Source organism: Loxodonta africana, chromosome 25 (genome assembly GCF_030014295.1).
Source record: "Loxodonta africana isolate mLoxAfr1 chromosome 25, mLoxAfr1.hap2, whole genome shotgun sequence".
Classification (NCBI taxonomy): Eukaryota; Metazoa; Chordata; class Mammalia; order Proboscidea; family Elephantidae; genus Loxodonta; species Loxodonta africana.
The window spans coordinates 32,582,021-32,601,682 of record NC_087366.1 but is presented as its reverse complement, the minus strand read 5'-3'; the positions used below and the strand labels follow the sequence as shown (position 1 = coordinate 32,601,682).

General features: G+C 41.5%; 1 protein-coding gene across 1 annotated transcript in view; it reads left to right on the top strand.

Annotated features, from left to right (window-relative positions):
- Window positions 1–1,488: 1,488 nt before the first annotated feature.
- Window positions 1,489–19,662, top strand: part of EGLN1 (egl-9 family hypoxia inducible factor 1) — a 90,311-nt gene continuing 72,137 nt past the window's right edge. Inside the window, exon 1 of the mRNA XM_010591115.3 lies at window positions 1,489–2,510. Within this exon, the coding sequence (XP_010589417.3) occupies window positions 1,587–2,510 (924 nt within the window). The 5' untranslated portion in view covers window positions 1,489–1,586. The remainder of the gene's footprint in view (window positions 2,511–19,662) is intronic.

Sequence of the window (19,662 nt, the reverse complement as noted above, 5' to 3'; positions counted from 1 at the left end):
TTGGCAGTCTGGAAGGCTATTACCTCAAGGACTGCAGTCTATTCAGACGGTACACAAGCCTAGCACAGCGTTTTCCACATTAGATGTTGGATAAAGACTGAAAATCTAAATCACAGCCCTTTTTATTGTTGAGATAAATGGCAGGTGTAAAGAAATACGGTTGGCTTATTTTTGCCGAGGTTTTTATGTTGTTTTTGTTTGTCACTATTATCTTAAAAGTTATTAATCTAGTAATGCTCACGAAACACTAAAAACCACTTCTGAGGAGTAGATCCATTACTTTGCATTTAAGCGCCTGAATATGGAAATTGGAATGAGCATTGATTATTTAATTTGGTAACCGAAAAAATTCTCCTCAGAGGTTTTAAACTGTGCAGAATTTCACAGGGCTTAAAAACTGTAAAAGCACATCAAATTTTAGTGCCTTGAAATTATGTTGAAATGGGGCACAGTGGCTTGGATTAACACCACAGTAGTACTTATTTTTGTTTTTAACCATTTCAGGCCTTCTCGAAACACAGCCTGTGTGGCGTAGCAGAAAAAAACTCAAGTTTTGGAATCTGACAGTCCAATTCCTGGATTCAGTCCCAGTTCTACGTGACCTTGGGCAAGTTACTTTACTTCTCTGAATTTCCGTTTCATCATATGCAAAACGAGGATCGCAATAGGCACCCTGCAACTTTGTCTAGAACTGTGCCTAGAACGTACCCGATAGGCCTAAATAAGCAGCAGCCATCATTACTGTTCGGCCCTGCTCCGCACCCATCTCCCAAACAACCATCTCCCAGCCGGCTTTATTTCCCCCAAGCAGGTGTAGGCACTGTGTGGGGGAGACCGGGCTGCGGACAGGAGGCCCGGCTTTTCGAATCCACCTGGCCTTCCCCTCGGCGTCCCCCGCGCAGGCCAGGGCGAGCGGTCGCAGCTAGCCAGCCTCTCGGCGTCGCGGGGGCCGCCAGGGCGGAGCAGGCGGGGGAGGGGAGGTGCGCCGGGTCCCGAGGCCCGGCCCGCCGAGCCTGCGGGCAAGCGGAGGCGGCCGCACAGCGACCAGAGCCGCCGCCCCGCCGCCCGAGCGTGTGCGCGCGGTCGCGCCCGCCTCCTCGCCTTCCCTCCCCTGGTCCCTCCCTCCGCTCCCCCGCCCTTCGCACGCCCGCCCGGGTCGCGGCAGGGCCGTGGTGTACGTGCAAAGCGCGCAGAGCGAGTGGCGCCCGCACGCCCTCGGCTCTCCCGAACAGGCTGGGCCGGGCGGCCGGGACGCAGAGGCGGCAGCGGCGGCCGGTCTCGCGCGCCCGGGCCCACGCGCAATCCGCGCCAAGGTAGCCCTCGGCCGTAAGGCCGCGCTCCCTCAGCCGGCGGCGGCGGCGATGAGGCGCTGAGGCGGCGGCCGCCGGCGCTGCGCGGCCCGGACCGGAGGACTAGGAAGCGGACCGGGCCGAAGCGCGGCGGGGGACGCCGGCCGCCTCCTTGAGGCAAGGGCCGGGCGCGTGCATGGCGCAGTAGCGGCCGCGGCCTCTCACCTCCGCTCCCCCGGCCCTGGGCGAGGCCGTCTGGCTGTTACCCCCTCCTGCTCGGCTGCCGCCGCCGCCGCCATGGCCAATGACAGCGGTGGGCCCGGCGGGCTGAGCCCGAGCGAGCGAGACCGGCAGTACTGCGAGCTCTGTGGGAAGATGGAGAACCTGCTGCGCTGCAGCCGCTGCCGCAGCTCTTTCTACTGCAGCAAAGAACACCAGCGCCAGGACTGGAAGAAGCACAAGCTCGTCTGCCAGGGCAGCGAGGGCACCGCGGAGCCCCGGAGCGCCCACGGCCACGCCGCGGCTCCCCACTATCCACATCCTAACTCCGCGCCGCCAGCCGCCGCTGCGCCACCTAAGTCCGGCAGGGCTGGGACCAAAGAGGTCAAGAATGCACCGCTGCGTCGGAACGCGACCGCCGCAGAGACTCCAGGCCGGCCAGCTGGAGACGCGACGGCGACCAAGGCAAAACCGGAGTCCGCGGCGGCGTCCCCGCCTCTTGCGGCCCCCGGCAGCCAGGGGCCGGCGGCGGCCGAGGCGGAGCCCGGGAAGGAGGAGCTGCCGGCCCGCTCGCAGCTGTACCAGAAGTCCAACATGTACCCGCCGAGCAACTCCCCCGGCGAGGGGCTGAGCCACGGCGGCGGGCTGCGGCCCAACGGGCAGACGAAGCCGCTGCCGGCGCTGAAGCTGGCGCTGGAGTACATCGTGCCGTGCATGAACAAGCACGGCATCTGTGTCGTGGACGACTTCCTAGGCAAGGAGACCGGCCAGCAGATCGGCGAGGAGGTGCGGGCCCTGCACGACACGGGCAAGTTCACGGACGGGCAGCTGGTCAGCCAGAAGAGCGACTCGTCCAAGGACATCCGTGGAGATAAGATCACCTGGATCGAGGGCAAGGAGCCCGGCTGCGAGACCATAGGGCTGCTCATGAGCAGCATGGACGACCTGATCCGCCACTGTAACGGGAAGCTGGGCAACTACAAAATCAATGGCCGGACGAAAGTAAGTGTGTGCCTAGGGTTTGTGCAGGACGGCCCTTACTCGGCGGGTGGCCGCCTCCCCGCGACGCGGCTGCCTAGGGTCAGGAGCAGCATTTCTCTGATTTCTCGGTATAAAAGTAATTTCCTTCCTGTGTAGCTGGCTAATCCTCAGCACCCGATGAAGGAAAAGGATATAACCCGTAGACAAGTGTTTCTCTAGTTAACCCCTATCTCTGTGTCCACTTTTTCCATTTACTGTCTGCCTACAAACTTTGCCAGCTGATTGCATGGTTTTCCGATTAAACATAGGCACTACACTCTCCCTTTTACTTTGCTATTTTTTTGTCACAAATCAACCTTATTGGAGTTTTAGCTACCCAATGGGGGGTATTAGAGTGCTACCCAAAGCAGGTGCTGCTGTTGATCTGCCTTGTGTTTACATAAGCTCTTAAATTTCCTGTAGTGTTTGACTCATTCATCAGATTCTGATTAAGAGTCAAAGGCTGCGTGTTTAGTTAAGAATCTGCCAAACGACCACAAAAAGGTAAATTTAAAATAAGCATTTAGTGCAAAGACTGCTTATATTCAGGAAGAGCTCGGCAGCACCCCTCCCCCTCTTGTATAGCTCCATCATTCACCCTGTCCCTTTGGTTGAAACCCACTACAAAACCGGGAAAGAAGTATTTCCGTTTCCAGATCGCTCCGGGTAGGTAGGTTACATTTTTAGCATAGGTTTCCTTTATTTGCCTTGTTAATATAATCCCTATGTTGAAAAGTAGCTGTTTTGTAGCTTCCTGGAAAAATACATGCAATTGGAGCAGGAGGACTCCTTTTACCATCTCAATTTAGTGAGATCTTTTTGTTTTCTCTTTACCATTGCAGTTTTCCCTAACAAATTCTTCAGTTCCTACCTAGTCTAGTCCTCCTTCCTCCCTCCCTCCCTCCCTCATTATGATAAACACTAAACTTTTCCTCCTTCATGCACTCTCTCTTGCAGATCTTTTCCATTTTACTTCCCAGATCTTGATCTCTTCTTTGTACTCACCTCCTCCACACCCCGCCCTGGTCCACCCTCCTCCACCATCAATCTCTGCCCAATTTTGCAAGTTTTGAGATACTGTCTTGCGAGATTATTGCACATAGGTGTTTATGCATGCAATCTGATTCTTCCCAGTAGTTCTTTTGTGCGGGGCAGACCATCTAACAGTCACTACGTGTGACTCCCACACTGCCTGAAAGGCTGAGCGTAGGCAGTGAGGAAAGTGCTAAACATGAAAATTTTGTGGGGAAAAAATACAGGGCAAAGTCTCGTTTACATATTGCCACTTCAGTGCTGTATGAAGGCACTTGTCTTAATGTCATGTAGTCTCAAGTAAATGAACAGTTGCTAAATATTCAACTGGTAGAAAAAATAGGCCTGATTAAATACCAGCCTTGATGGCCTTTAATAAGATTTTCATTTATATAAAAAATATTTTGTGATGGATCAAATCTGAATATGGTCCTGATCCCTAGAGGTGATGGATCAAATCTGAATATGGTCCTGAACCCTAGAGCAGGAAAGGAACTAGCTTGTGAGAATATTAATAAAGGGCTGTGAAGGCTGACCAAGGTTTATAGTTGGCACATAAGCTTAAGATGGAGCCATGAAGAAGATAATCTCCTAAGTCTTCCTTGATCTTCTTTCCTTAGTTCATTTAGCCTTCCAAGTTAAGCTGAGTCCTCTTCTCTCTCCTATAGGGTCGCCATGAGTCGGAGCCAACTTGATGGTAGTGGTATCTTCCTGTTTCCACCTGTCCTTCTTAGGGAAGAGACAGCAGTCAGCCTGACTTTACTGGTGTTGCTTCTCATGGAGAGACTGTTAGAAAATAGCCACCTCCTTCCTCAGGAATCCCAGTTGCTGAAGGCAACAGTAGTTAAGGTTTTTAATCACTTGACTACACATATCATCATGTGGTAAGGGGCTAGCAAAAGAAAGGATGAATTTTAAACTCTTGACATTTTAGCTTATGCTTGCATCAGTTTTAGAATGTGAATGGCCTCAGGGAATTCCTTTCATTGTACTACTTTGCTGAATGAATTTTTGGTGATCATGTTTGATTGTGTAATTTAAGTATTCCTAAAGAGACCAGGGAAGCTGCTTTGGGAGAGTGAGAAGGCCGTCAAAACACCAGCTACCATATACTGAACAACCATGGCATGCTAAGGACTGGATTAGCCTGGACACAGACATGATCGCAATAATCTTAATAATCCTGTGAAGTAGGTAGTATCATTCCTAATTTACATTTGAGGAAATTTTAGCTCAGACTTGGCCGGGATCTTCCCCTTCAGTTAACCTAGCTGGGATTCAAATTTAGGTCATTCAGATAGATATCAAGCCCCATGCGTTTTCCTATCAGGCTAGATACAGGTAGGACGTTAGATGAGAAGATGTAGATTACTTGGCATACTATCAGAACTAAAATTTTGGTACACATATTTTGTTGAGGTGGGTGAATAACATTATCATCGTATGCGAATAATTGTCCTTTATGGATGGGCCGGAAACCCTGGTGGCGTAGTGGTTAAGAGCTACAGCTGCTAACCAAAAGGTCGGCAATTCGAATCCATCAGCTGCTCCTTGGAAACTCTATGGGGAAGCTCTACTCTTTCCTATAGGGTTCCTATGAATCGGAATCAACTCTGTCAATGGGTTTGGTTTTGGTTTTATGGTTGGGCTATATAAACTTTTCTATTAGGTGACTATGTAATGTTTATTTCAGGTGGTAGTGGTATTAGATGCTGTTGAGTCGGTTCTAACTCACAGCGACCCTGTGTACTACAGAATGAAACACTGCTGGGTCATTTGCCATCCTCACGATTACGTTAAAGCCCACTGTTGGCAGCCACTGTGTCAGTCCATCTCGTTGAGGGCCTTCCCCTTTTTTGCTGACCCTCTGCTTTACTGGTCCCTCCTGATAACGTGTTCAAAGAGTGTAAGACAAAATCTCACTATCATCGCTTCTAAGGAGCATTTTGGCTGTACTTCTTCCAAGACAGATTTGTTCATTCTTCTGGCAGTCCATGGTATATTCAGTATTTTTTGCCAACACCATAATTCAGAGGCATCAGTTCTTCAGTCTTCTTTGTTCCTTGTCCAGCTTTCACATGTTTATGAGGCAATTGAAAATACCATGGCTTGGGCCAGATGCACCTTAGTCCTTAAAGTGATGTATTTGCTTTTTAACACTAGAAAGAGGTCTTCTGCTGTAGATTTGCCCAATGCAATATTTCATTTGATTTCTTGACTGCTGCTTCTAAGGGCATTGATTGTGGATCTGACTAAAGTGAAGTCCTTGAAAACTTCAATATTTTCTCCGTTGATCGTGATGTTGCTTATTGGTCCAGTCGTGAGGATTTTTGTATTCTTTATGTTGAGGTTTAATTTGTACTGAAGGCTGTAAGTGCTTGAAGTCCTCTTCACTTTGAGCAAGCAAGGTTGTTTCGTCTGCAGGTTGTTAATGAATCTTCCTCTAATCCTGATGATGTGTTCGTGTTCATATAGTTCAGCTTCCTGGTTTATTTGCTCAGCGTATAGATTGAATAAGCATGGTGGAAGGGTACACACCTTATTTCAGGTTGTTGTTGTTGTTAGGTGCTGTCAAGCCGGTTCCGACTCATAGTGATGCTGTGGGACAGAATAGAACTGCCCCATAGGGTTTCCTAGGCTGTCATCTTTAGGGAAGCAGACGGCTACATCTTTTTGCTGCAGAGTAGACTGGTGGATTCGAACTGCAGACTTTACGGTTAGCAGCCGAGCAGTTAACTACTGCATCACCAGGGCCACTTTATTTTTATTCACCTGAATCATACTCATTTCAGTGTAACTCTTAAGAAATAGTAGAATATGTGCATCATGTGTGATTGCAGATAAGGTCTTAAGTTAAAACATTTATTATCCTTAACAACATTATAACATTATACAGATTTAAAAAGTTACTTGCCTCAAGGTAGGCACCAAAACCGGTTGCTGTGGAGTTGATTCTGACTCACGGCAAGGCCACGTGTGTCAGAGAACTGTGCTCCAAAGAGTTTTCAACAGCTGATCTATCAGAAGTGGATTGCCAGGACTTTCTTCTGAGGTGCCTCTGGGTAGACTCTAACCTCCAGCCTTTTCAGTTAGTAACCGAGTGCATTAACTGTTTGTACCACTCAGGGACTCCTTAAAGTAGGTAGTTGGTGTATTATCCTTGTATATAGATTAGGAAGGAGTCCTTGGGTGGTGTGTGTGGGCTGTAAGAAATCATAGATGACTTGAGGATAGAGGAAGAAGAGGAATGTAGAGGAGCGAGGATTATGGACAGATGTTCTACTCTTCTGTTGGAGTTTCTTAGCCACTCTGCAGGAAAAAAATTGCCCGTTAAAATAAAAGTGCTGGGATCGAATACATATTATTTTTGGAATTTAATTTGAAAGGTATTCTGTTCAGTTAAAATGTACATAAAGAAAAGGAGTAATAAAATAGTTTGAGACCAATAAACAGCAAATTATATTCCTAAGATTTTTTTTACTGCAATTGCAGTTTTTATTGCAATTAATTAGTCAGCCCTGGCTGATGATGGCTTTTGGAGCAAAAAATAGGAGGAAGAAAATCCAGTTGCTGTATTATCAACTACCGTCGAGGGAGGCCGACAGTCCTCTTAGATGTTAAAAACGAAGCCAAACAAAAATTGCCTGACTACTTCTGCCACGTTCTTTGTACTATTCGCATCCAAGGTGTACAAACTGAAGCAGCTTGTTTAATGGTTTAATGAGTTTATCAGAATTTAAGATCACAGTCAGTTGTTCTGTGTGCCAGAAGGTTGAAAATATTGTAACGGCAGTAGTTCTGTCAGCTACAAAGGAGGTACTTGTGGACTGAAAGGATAGTCTTAATAGGTTGCTATGGAACCAAGTTCAATTTTGTAGGAAGACATTTTGTCTAGTGAGTTAGTTTAATTCTAAAGGCATTTTATTTTAAATTTGAAGATTTTTTTCATAATTCAGATTTACAACTCTTCATTAATCTATTGCCTAATATGCCACACAAATCCTACAAAACCTGTTCCAATGGAGGAAGACTTGTTAATGTAGAAGGATAATGACTTTGCTGCTGTTAGATGAGTTGGATCCTGGGTCCTCCACTGGTTCTGTGTCCTTGGACCAGTTGCTTACCCTTTCTGAGCCTCAGTTGCTCCTTTGTAAACTGGTGTTAAAGGATGCCTGTCTTTTCTGTCCCTGCGCTTGCTGTGAGGACTCATGATCATGCTTGTGAGAGCACTTTTGAAGTGGTGAAGCATTATGCAACAATGGTGTTACTATTACTGTCCTCATTTTTTCAGCTTTCTATTTGTCTGATTCCTTATATCAGAGTTCTGTGCTTTCCCGGCCTTTTATTCCGTCTTATAAAATGGAGAAAAAAGACTTAGAAGACCAAAAAAAAACCCAAACCTGACTCATAGTGAAGACTTACAGTGCTCACCTATTTTTTGGTCTAACCACCACCTCCCTTCCAGCCCCACCCCATACACGTACCTGCACTTTTTTTTTTTAAAAAACAGGAAATTAGTCCCAGAGAAGTTAAGTGATTTGTTCAAGGTCAAAGAGCTGGTTATTGACAAAACTGACAAGACAGTTAATTCAGCTCACCCCTGTGTCTACAGTTCATGCTGCATCTCATAGAAAAATTACGTATTCCTACTTAATTAATTTTGGTATATTTAATGCTGTTTTTGAGGTTATGCATGAACATTTGTGACTTCCTTTTACTTCTCCCTTTTACTGCCTTTGTGTTTCTACGCTTTGGCTTATCTGACATTCTAGTTTACATTTTCCTCCTTTAGATAATCCCTCCCTAATAGATGTTCTTTATTCACCTCCTTTTCTTTCCTCTCAAATTAAATTCATTTTCCCTGAAAGTAGGCTTACTCTCTTTTGTTTCTTAAGTAGGAACTGTCTTCTCCCTCTGTGTTTTTGATTTACGTATTTTTCTCTGTTTCCCCCACTCTTTTTTCCCCTTTTCAGGCTTGAAATCTTTGTTCCTTTTCTTCCATGTTTTCTGAAGCCTGTGCTGTTCTGGTAGGCCTTTGGATTGATACTCCCAGCTTAGTAGTTATTATTTTAAGTTTTCACTTAGGCCTTTAAAGCTATACCTACTGATTGCCTCAGTCTCTCTTTCATTCTAGCATGGTCTTTATGTATGCATTTTACTACTCTGCTTGCATTCTACCTCCTCTTCCACAGTACCGTTGTTTCCACATTTGAAAGATTATCCATCACTACAGGACTGCATTCAGACAGTTTATTGAGCCATGTTCATGTCTTTGTGTCTTATTACAGCTAAAACCCTTCTGTTGTAAAAAACAAAACAAACAAAAAATTGATAGTGAACCAAAATCTTCCCTCACCACAGTTTGCTTCGCATTTGTATTTCCTAGTCCAAATTCTGAATTGTTCTGCCACCTTTATTGGAATGTTTTGTATTTCATAATTACATTTTTCCAGAACCAAGTCACAATTAGTTTTATTTCTGAAGTACATGGATAGTATCTGTAGTCCCTGTTTGCTCATTGAAATCAACATAAAATTTTCATGAGTTTGGTCCTCATTTCCCTTATTCAGTGTCCCAGATCCAGTTCCTTTACCAAAACACCATATATGTACTCTTGGTTTCTCCTCGCATTCTCTTGAGTCCTATTTTGATAACTTTCACATTCATTCATTTATGGAGATATGTGAAATGAGTACCTTCCATGTGCCAGGTACTGTTTTAGGAGCAAGAGATACTTGAACAACAACAACATAGAAAACCCCTGTTCTTATAGAGTGAAATTCTCCTTGGGGTAGGTGAGGAGTGAGGAGAGAGAGTCAAACAGATACATAAGTAAATGTGTAATATGTTAGGTGGTAAATATTAAGACCAAAATAAAACGGTGTGGTGACAGAGTGACCAGAGGATATACTCTTTTAGATGAAATTGATAAGAGAGTAAGATGGTATTTAGGTAGAGACTCGAATGGAGCAAGGAGGTGAGTTACATGAGTATATGGGAGAAGAGTACTCCAAGTAAATAGCAAATACAAAGGCCCTAACGTGGAATGTGCTTGGTGTCCTGACAGCTAGGAGGCCACTGCAGTTATAGTCGAGTGAATGAGGGAGTGTGATAGGAGATGTGATCAGTTGCATAGTGGGATAGGAAATGAGATCAGTTCATATAAGGCTTTGCTTTAGAAGCCATGGCAAGAACTCTGGGTTTTATCCTGGGTAGTATGGGAGGCCATCGAAGAGTTTGTTTTAAAAGATTACTGTGGCTGCTGCGTGGGAATAGACTATAGGGGAATGAGGGTGTATGCAGGAATAAAAAAATACCAGTTAGGAAATTGTTGCAATAGGTGAGGCACTAGATACTGAAGGCTTAAATTAGAGTTGTAGCTGGGGAGGTGGTAAGAATTAGTTGGACTCTGGATATATTTTGAAGGTAGAGTCAATGAGATATGCTAATGGATTAGATGTGAGGTGTGAGAGAAAGGAAGGAATCAAAAATGACCCCAAATGGCACCTGGCAACCGTTACTGAACACATTGATCAAAGATTCTCTAGAATTCTGATCAAAGGGGAAAAAATACAGAATAGAATTTCATAGTTTCGTGGACTCCCTGGACAGAGTGGGGAAAAAAATATAGAACAGAATTCAAATTCCCCAAAAAAGACCAGACTTACTGGTCTGACAGAGACTGGAGGAACTCTCCTTTATGGCCTCCAGACACTCTGGTAACCCAGAATTAAAACCATTCCCAAAGCGTACTTTTCAGACAAAGATCAGACAGGCTTGTAAAACAAAAAATAACATGTGAGTAATGTGCTTCTTAGTACAATCAAATATCCAAGACCAAATGGGCAACTCTTGTCCAAAAGCAGGATGAGAAGGCAGGAAGGGATAGCAACTGGATGAATGGGAACCCAGGGTAGAGAGGAAGAGTGTCCTGTCACATTATGGGGACTGCAGCTAATGTCACAAAACTATGTATATACATTTTTGAATGAGAAATTAACTCAGGCTGTAAACTTTAAACTATAGCAAAAAAAAAAAAATTCACAAGGACACCAGACTTTCTGGAGCCATGGAGGCTGGATGAACCCCTGAAACTGTTGCCTTGAGATAATCTAAACCTTAAACCGAAAATATACCCTAAAGTCTTCTTAAAACCGCAACAGTAGTTTAGCTGAACTGGTAAAGAATGTCTGCCTTGAGCATTGTGCTCTTTCAAGATCTATCATTATGGGACCAAACTGACAACAGCAACTAAAAAGATTAGGTAGGAAACTTATGGAGCAATGAGTTTATGTTAATTGGGGTGGGGAGGGACAGTTTGGAAAAGGAGGATGAGAATGGTTGCACAACTTGAAGAATGTAATCAATGTTACTGAATTGTACATGTAGAAACTGTTGAATTGGTGTATATTTTGCTGTATACTCAACAACAGCAACAAAATGACCCCAAGATTTTTCTCTTAAGCACTCGGAAGGTTATAATTATTATCTTATCTTGCCCTAACTCTTCTGCTTTTTTTCTCTTGTCCCACTTTTTCAGAGTCTCTATTTATAGCAGATTACTGACGATTATTTCCTAGCCAAAGAGGCAGGAAAAAATTCTATGCTCCGTATTTCCACATTCTTGCAAATTGGTTGTTCTTGCTGCCACTGCTATTGACCTTATAGCCACATCCTTTCTTCTCCTGGGCTTTATGGCTTCTTTGCACACTATACTGTCATCACCTGCATGCACCCTGGGCTGCCTGTAGGAATTACTGTAAGAACTCTTACAGTCCTTCTCTTGGTGTTGTCAACAACATGTCTGCTTTCTTGCATGACCTACTTATTTAAGATGGTTTGTGGATATAAAGCCACATGGAAAGAAATATTATTGTTGTTACCGTTGTTACTTGTTATTGATTTGATTCCGAAATTTCAGATTCTGAAACTTAGGGAAGCATTGGAGAAAATTGATGGTTCAGCATGAGGCAAGCATAGATTTATATTCAGTGTCAAAACAAAGTCAGAAATAAAACATCTTCACTTAAACACGCTGAAAATAAAACTACTACATAAAAATTGGGAAGGGTGGAATGACCATAAGATATCAAAAATAGTTCCATTGAGTAACAGAGACAAATGAGTATGTGATAGCTTCCTGAAGTAGTAAAGAAGGACAAAGTTAATTATGATTTGCTGTTGTTAACTGCCATTGAGTTGGCCCCCGACTCATGGTGACCTCATGTATTACAAAGTAGACCTGCTTCATAGGGTTTTGTTGACTGTAATCTTCATGGAAACAGGTTGTCAGGCCTTTCTTCTTTGGAGCTGCCGGGTGGGTTTGAACCACCAACCTTTTGATTAGCAGCTGATCACAAACTACTTGTGCCAGCCAGGTTCCTAGAACTGTAGTTTAAGGACCATATTTGATGGTCTGAGAAGATATCAGAGAAATATGAACTCTTTATCCCTTTCATGTGGAGCCTGACCCTGGAATTACAAATGAAAGTACCAACTGTCAAATGGGAACTGATAATATTAATTAGAATATAGTATCCAGGAGTTTTAAGCATAGGAAGCCATGCTTTTGACTCCAAAATGAGGGAGGGTCCAAAAGTATGGGTAAACATTAGGTTATTGTTTATGAGATAGTTTGAAAACATTAAAGCCTCGAAGGTCAAACGTGAGCTCTGGAATCCAGGAACCTGTAAGCTCATCCTAATTCAAACAGCCTAATTTTAATACTGATTTTTGTGGTATAAAACCTGATAGGAAACATCAAGTCTAACTAGTATATGGAAAAGAACTAGTCAAGTTTGGGGAATTAAAAGATTGACCATTCATCTGAACTTTTTCTCATCAGTGTTGGTACTTTGAACTCTGATCTATAACTGGTCACCAGAAACTCTGATTCTATAGTTTTGTCATATAAACCATTATTCTATCTCTAGGAATTTTTAAATTTTCTGTTAGAAGTCTTCTGACTTGCTAGCACTAATCTGAAATCAATTTCTTGAAAATTACTTTTTAATTATAAAGTTTAGCAATTTTTTTTCCCCTTAGACCCGGTCTTCTTGCTGCTTTACCAGCACTGTCAACTACCCACCCTCTGAAATATTTGGCTACTTCTTTATTAGCCTGGGTTCTAGCCTTAGAATTATTTTTCCACATTGTATTTTTCAGAGTTTCCCTTCTTTTCTAAACTTCTAACTGGTTATTTCTTAAAGCTTAGTTGTTAGCTTTCTGCTCATCACTGTCAGAAGACACATCCATGTTGGGAGAACTTGAAAAATCTGTATTTCTAGACTTTTCTTCTCAGCTCGTATTAGGTATCTATTGCCATGTAACAAATTACCCCAAAACTTAGTGGCTGAAAACAATACATACTTATTATCTCACAGTTTCTGTGGCTCAGGAATCTGGGCACAGCCTACCTGGGTCTCCTGCTTTACCATCTCTCACCAGGCTGCAGTTAAGATGTTGCCCTCCTCCGAAGGCTTGGGTGGGAAAGGATCTGCTTCCAAGCTCACTCAGTGGTTATTGGTAGCATTCAGTTCCTCACAGGTTCTTGGACTGAGGGCCTCAATTCTTGCAGTGTGGACCTCTCCAACATGGCAGCTTGCTTCATCGAAGTGTACAAGCCAAGGAGGCCCTAGAAAGTCTATTAGCAAGACAAGTCCCTTTTGTAATCTAATCACGGAAGTGACATTCCATTAGTTTTCCTGTATTCTTTTCAGCCCACACTCAAGGGGAAGGAATTACACAAGGGTGTGAGTACTAGGCAATAAGGATCATTGAGGGCCATTTTAGAATGTTGGCTATCCCACAGCTCAAGTGCTACATTTTCATTTGCCTACTGGACACCTCCGTTTCCTTATCTGGATGTATATTCAATCTGTCTACAACAGCACTACAAAATAGACATTTCTGTGATGATGGAAATATTCTGTATCTGCATTATCCAATATTGTAGCTCCCGGTTTCGTGTGGCTATTGAGATTTTGAAATGTGGCTGGTATGACCGAGGAGCTGAATTTTTTTTATCTTACTTAATTTTAATTTCAAATTGAAATTTAAAGTCACACTTGAGGAAGGGTGGTGATCACAGACACATTCTCTGATAGTTCAGGTCTAGAATAGTGAATCCGTAAAGATTTTCTCCATTTCTTATTTCTTCCTTACCCACTAGAAAAGGCTTGCTTCTTTTTACTATCGCTTTCTTGAGTCATATTCATTCTCTTAAACACAGTGGACATCATCAGACTCCTTCATTGTTTTCATTTAGTTTGTTCTTAAGCTGTTTCTTCCATTGCAGTGTCTGCCCCTTAAATGTTGCTGTTCTTTATGGCCTGTGGTTTGTCTTCTCTTTTCTGTCTAGTGTACAATTTTTTCTTCTTGGGTGAGCTCTTGTCCTCGTGGAAACAGGTTCTTAAGTTCATTTGCCTGTTTTCAAACCCTTGTTTTGCTACTTAATTGCTCCCTGATTTGGGGGAAATTTTCTAACAATACATCAGGTTCCTTGTCAGTATAATAGGAATTAATAATAGTACCTAACTCAATAAGGCTTGAGGACAGATGAGATAATACATGAGAAGTGACCAGCAGATAATTAGTGCTCAATAAGTATTAGCTATAATTATAATAATATTGATAAAAGTAGTAGTGGTAGTAGTAGGAGGTGCAACCATGACTTCAGTATTAGAATTTGTTAATGACCCGTTGATCTGTCTCTCACTGTGACACCCTTAGAGGACAAATGGGTATCTTCACCTGAATGATCTGGAAATATTGCAAACTCAGCGTGATTAAGACTGAAGCTTCCCCTTGGGGAGAGGAGGGATGAGTATTGGGAGCACTATTTGGTTGGAAGGTAGGGGGACAGGTTTAAAATTAGTGCTTCACCTGTCTGTGAACTCCATTTATTTATTCAACAACTGTTCACAGACTGTCTGGTATATGCCAGGATCTGTGCTAGGCATTCAGGATACCATGGTGCCAATGTCAAATTAATTCTGTCTGACCTTCTGGAGTCTTATTTTCTGAGGGGAAGACAACATTGAACCTGTAATTCCAAGTGTGTTGAAAGTTTATGAGATATACAGATGTACAAATGTGATGAGATGTTTATGAGAGGCTGTGGGAGTATATTACCTAACTCATTCAGCAGGCCAGGAAAGATTTCCTTGAAGAAGCAGTCTTTTAGGCTGAAGGGTGAGCTGGAGTAAGTCCATTTAAAGTCTCCAAGTATGGAAAGAGCATGATGTTTTAGAGGAACATACTTTCTCTTATCAGTATGAAAAAAATCAATATGTAAATTTTACTCATTAAAATTATTTCATATATGTCACATTTTTTATTGTGGTAAGTATATATGTAACAAAACATGTACCATTTCAACATTTTTCATTTGTACAATTTGTGTCATTATGCTTATCATGTTGTTCAGTCATCACCTCAATCTATTTCCAAATTTTTCCATCACCCTTAACAGAAGCTCAGTGTATCCTACACAGTGAGTCTCCCTTTCCCTCCTGCCTGCCCCTGGTAACCACTAGTGAACTTTCATCTCTAAACATTTGCCTATTCTAGATATTTCATGTAAGTGGGATCATATAATTTTTGTCCTATTATGACTGACTTTATTCACTCAGCGTGATGTTTTCAAGTTTATTTGTGCTGTAGCATGTATCAGGACTTCATTTGTCTTTATGGCTGTGTAATACTCCATTGTGTGTGTGTAGCACATTTTATCCATTCATGTATTAGTGGACATTTAGTTCATTTCTGCCTTTTGGCTATCGTTAATAGTGTTGCAGTGAGCATTGGTGTACAAGTATCTGTTTGTGTTCCTGCTTTCATTTCTTTAGGATATATACCTAGGAGTAGAATTGCTGGATCATATTGTAATTCTGTGTTTATCTCTTTGAGGAACTGCCAAACTGTAAACTTTTTGAGTTTTTATAACAGTGGTCTCATACAATATTTGTCCTTTTGTGAATGACTTATTTCACTCAGAGTAATACTCTCCAGATTCATCCATGTTGTGAGATGTTTTGCAGATTCATCATTGTTCTTTATCATTGCATGGTATTCCTTTCTGTATATGTACTGTAATTTGTTTATGCGTTCATCTGTTGATGGGCACCTAGGTTGTTTCCATCTTTTTGCTATTGTGAATAATACTTCAGTGAACATGGGTGTGCATATGTCTGTTCCTGTGACAGCACTTCTTTCTCTGGGATATATTTCTAGGAGTGGAGTTACTGGCTTATGTATTTCTATTTCTAGCTTTTTAAAGAAGCACTGTATTGTTTTCCATAGTGGTTGTACCATATTACATTTCCACCAGCAGTGTATGAGAGTTCCAGTTTCCCCACAACCTTGCCAGCATTTATTGTTTTCTGAATTTTTAATCAGTGCCATTCTTGCAGGGTGAGATAGTATCTCATCGTGGTTTTGATTTGCATCTCTCTAATGGGTTTTTTTTTTTTTTTTAATGGGTAATGATTGCAGGCATCTTTTCATGTATTTGTTGGTCACTTGAGTGTCCACTTTGGTGAAATATCTGTTCATGTCCTTTGCCCATTTTGTGATTGGGTTGCTTGTCTTTTTATTGTTGAGTTGTTAGAAATTTTCTGTATATTTTAGAGATTAAACCTTTATCAGATATGTTGTTGCCAAAGATTTTCTCCCAGTTTGTAGACTCTGTTTTTGCTTTCTTGGAAAAGTCTTTCAATGAGCACGTATATTTAATTTGTAGGAGGTCCCAGTTACCTAGTTGATCTTCTGGAGTTTGCACATTTTTAGTTATGCTTGATATTCTATTTATACCATAAATTAGGGCTCTTAGTTTTGTCCCTATGTTTTCTTTCATGAGCTTTATAGTTTTAGGTTTCACATTAGGTCTTTGATCCATTTTGAGTTAGTTTTTGCATATGGGGTTAGATATGGATCCTGTTTCATTTTTCTGCAAATGGATATCCAGTTTTGCCAGTACAATTTGTTGAAGAGACTATCTTTTCCCTATTTAATGGACTTTGACCCTTTGTTGAAGATAAGGTGTCCAAAGGTGGATGGATTTATTTCTAGATTCACAATTCTGTTTGTTCGTTTAAGTGTCTGTTGTTATACCAGTACCAGGCTGTTTTGACTACCGTAGATGTAGGTTCTGAGACCAGTAATGTGAGGCCTCCTACTTTGTTCTTTTTCACTAATGTTTTAATATCTTGGGACTCGTTCCTTTCTATATAAAGTTGGTGGTTAGCTTTTTAATCTCGTGTCCCTCTAAGTTGTTGGAACTTGGATTGAAATTTCGTTGTATCTGTAAGTTGCTTTGGGTAGTATTGACATTTTCACAATGTTATGGCTTCCTGTCCATGAGTATGGTATGTTTTTCCATTTATGAAGGTTTTTTATGGCTTCTTGCAGTAGTATTTTGTAGTTTTCTTTGTATAAGTCTTTAATACCCCTAGTTAGGTTTATCTTTTGGGAGACTATTATAAATGGTATTGTTTTCCTGATTTCCTTTTTAGAGTTATCTTTGTTAGTGTAGAGGAACCTACCCGATGGTTGTATGTTGATCTTGTACCCTGCCACTTTGCCGAATCCTTCTACTAGTTCCAGTGGCTTTCTGGGATTTTCTGTGTATAGGATCATATTGTTTGCGAATAGGGAGAGTTTTATTTCTTCCTTACCAATTTAGATGCCCTTTATTTCCCTTTCTTGTCCTACAGCTCTAGCTAGGACTTCTAGTACAGTGTTAAATAAGAGTGGTGATAAAGGGCATCTTGTCTGGTTCCCATTCTCAGGGGAAATGCTTTCAGTCTCTCTCCACTGAGAATAATGTTGCCTGTTGGTTTTGTGTATATACATTTAAGTTTGTTGAGAAATTTCCCTTCTATTCCTGTTTTGCTGAGACTTTTTATCTGAAAAGAACGTTGGATTTTATCAAATGCCATTTCTGCGTTGATTGACATGATCATGTGATTCTTTTCCTTTGTTTTATTTATGTGGTGGATTCCTTGATGTTATCTTCCCAAAGCACAGATCTGATAATGTCATTTTCCTGCTTATAAATATTTGTTGCCTCCAAAGTCTTGATATGCAGGCTTTTTTTAAAGGACATTTTATTTCCTATCAGAGCCTATTTGTGGGTTTCTGAAACCTGCATTCATTATCTACCTCTGTGGATTTCTACAGTTCTTTCCATGTGGAAAGGTGGCAGGGAGGTTTCTCTAACTTGCTTCTTGCCCCAGTCCCTCTAAGCAGGATTACAGCTCCATCCTATCTGTTGCGGTGGTACTTCTCTCACTGATAGAACACTTTTCACAATGGTGGGTTTCCTTCTTCATTTCTTCTAATTGTGAGCCGCTTGAGGATAGGAATTTGTTCCTGTTGGTATACTCAGCTTTTTGCATTGGACACTCCGTACTATATTTGATTTTTCATTCAAACCTTAATTGAGATTTAATCACTTTATATCTGGATTGTTACACGCTGTTATTTTTTCCGCTTAATTTAGTCTTCTCATTGTACCATCCATATCTATCTTATATAAATTTACCGACACTTAAAGATTTACTCAAAAATGTTCAGAGACTTATTTAAAGGATTCAATGATTCTAAGGCATTTAATCCTTATCAGCTGACCATGTATCCATTTTTATTTGTCACTGCATTTTGAAATACAACCACTGTTTCAGCCAGACTGTTTTCCTTCTTACTGCTCCTCTCTGCATTTCTGCCAACACATCCATGGTTTCTTTGACTGGCTTATACTCCTACACCCCTACTCAAGCAATTCAAATCTTAAACATCTTTTAGGATGATCTCAAGTACCATCTCCAAATACCTACCCAAACTCTGAACTCCCATTGATCTCTCTTCTTAAAAACTGTATACCTTTTATTCCTGAAGTGTTTTCTCTAGAAAGTTATAAGGGCAGGGGAAATGTTTTGTACTATTCTGTCTTGTGCAAAGTATTTTTGTTATGTATTATTTGTATAGTAACAGTTGTTGAATTGCCCTCAGCTGATATTTTCTTCCTTACCTCACCTCTGCTTCACCACTTTTCCATCTGCCAATTCTAAATTGCAGTAGGATTTTTTCAAAGGCTGTGAGGTTTTGTGTCCCATTGTGGTCACTCCTCCTTTCTGTGTTTACTGTGCTCTTTCTAGTCCCTATTTTCCAGATAAAAATAACCCAGGCCAACATGGCCTAAACTATTTTTAACTCCAAGTTCTGGGAGAAGGATCTGTCCTGAAAGTGAAATGAAGTTTTATGGCATTGTCTAGGCCGAAAGTCAGTTGATCAGGCTATGAATTATGGTAGAACTCTGCCCATCCATTAGTCTCAAGGTGACCTGCCTCATTCCCCACCCCACCCCACCATTAATGGCATGAGAATTCCCAGGGATCATGTGTCATTTCAAAATGAAGCAACATAGTAGGCATGATACTTAAAGTGATCTCTTATATCCTACATGACCTAGAAGAGAAAAGCTTGTGGCTAGCAAGCAGACACAAGCTCAATATTGATAACAGATGATTGATACGCAAAGTAAAATTTTCAAGAGTTAAAATTTTAAACTTCGAAAATTATTATAGTTTTGAGTTAGTTTTAGAACTGAAATTTATGCAGAATTTGTAATAATATAAAAGGAGGGTTTAAGAGTTATGCTTCCAAATGGGGGTATAGATTTTAAAAAATGAGAAATATTTCTGTTTTTAATTGGAAAACGTTTTGGCTTTAACCACATTTCTAGGTTCAAGCAATTATCAACTTGGGAAAGACAGTTGATTTAACTGTGTTAAAAGATGACATTGGTAGTGGAGATGATAGAAAACTGAGGAGTGTAAAGGTATTGTAATTTGGTCTTGGAATGCAGTCAAACATTTTTACCTTCCCACTTAGCTTAATTTCGATATTTAAAATGTATTTTTTACTGCCTGAGGACAGAGTTTTTTAGTTGGTAAGGAAAGTGGCTGAGATTGAAAATTTACCACATACAGTTTATGTGTAAAGAATTGTTGTAGATTTGGGTGGTTACAACCCAGTCTTTTGGAATCAAATTTCTTGAATAGAGGAATTAAGGCTGTTTTGGCTAAAAATTATGTGTGAT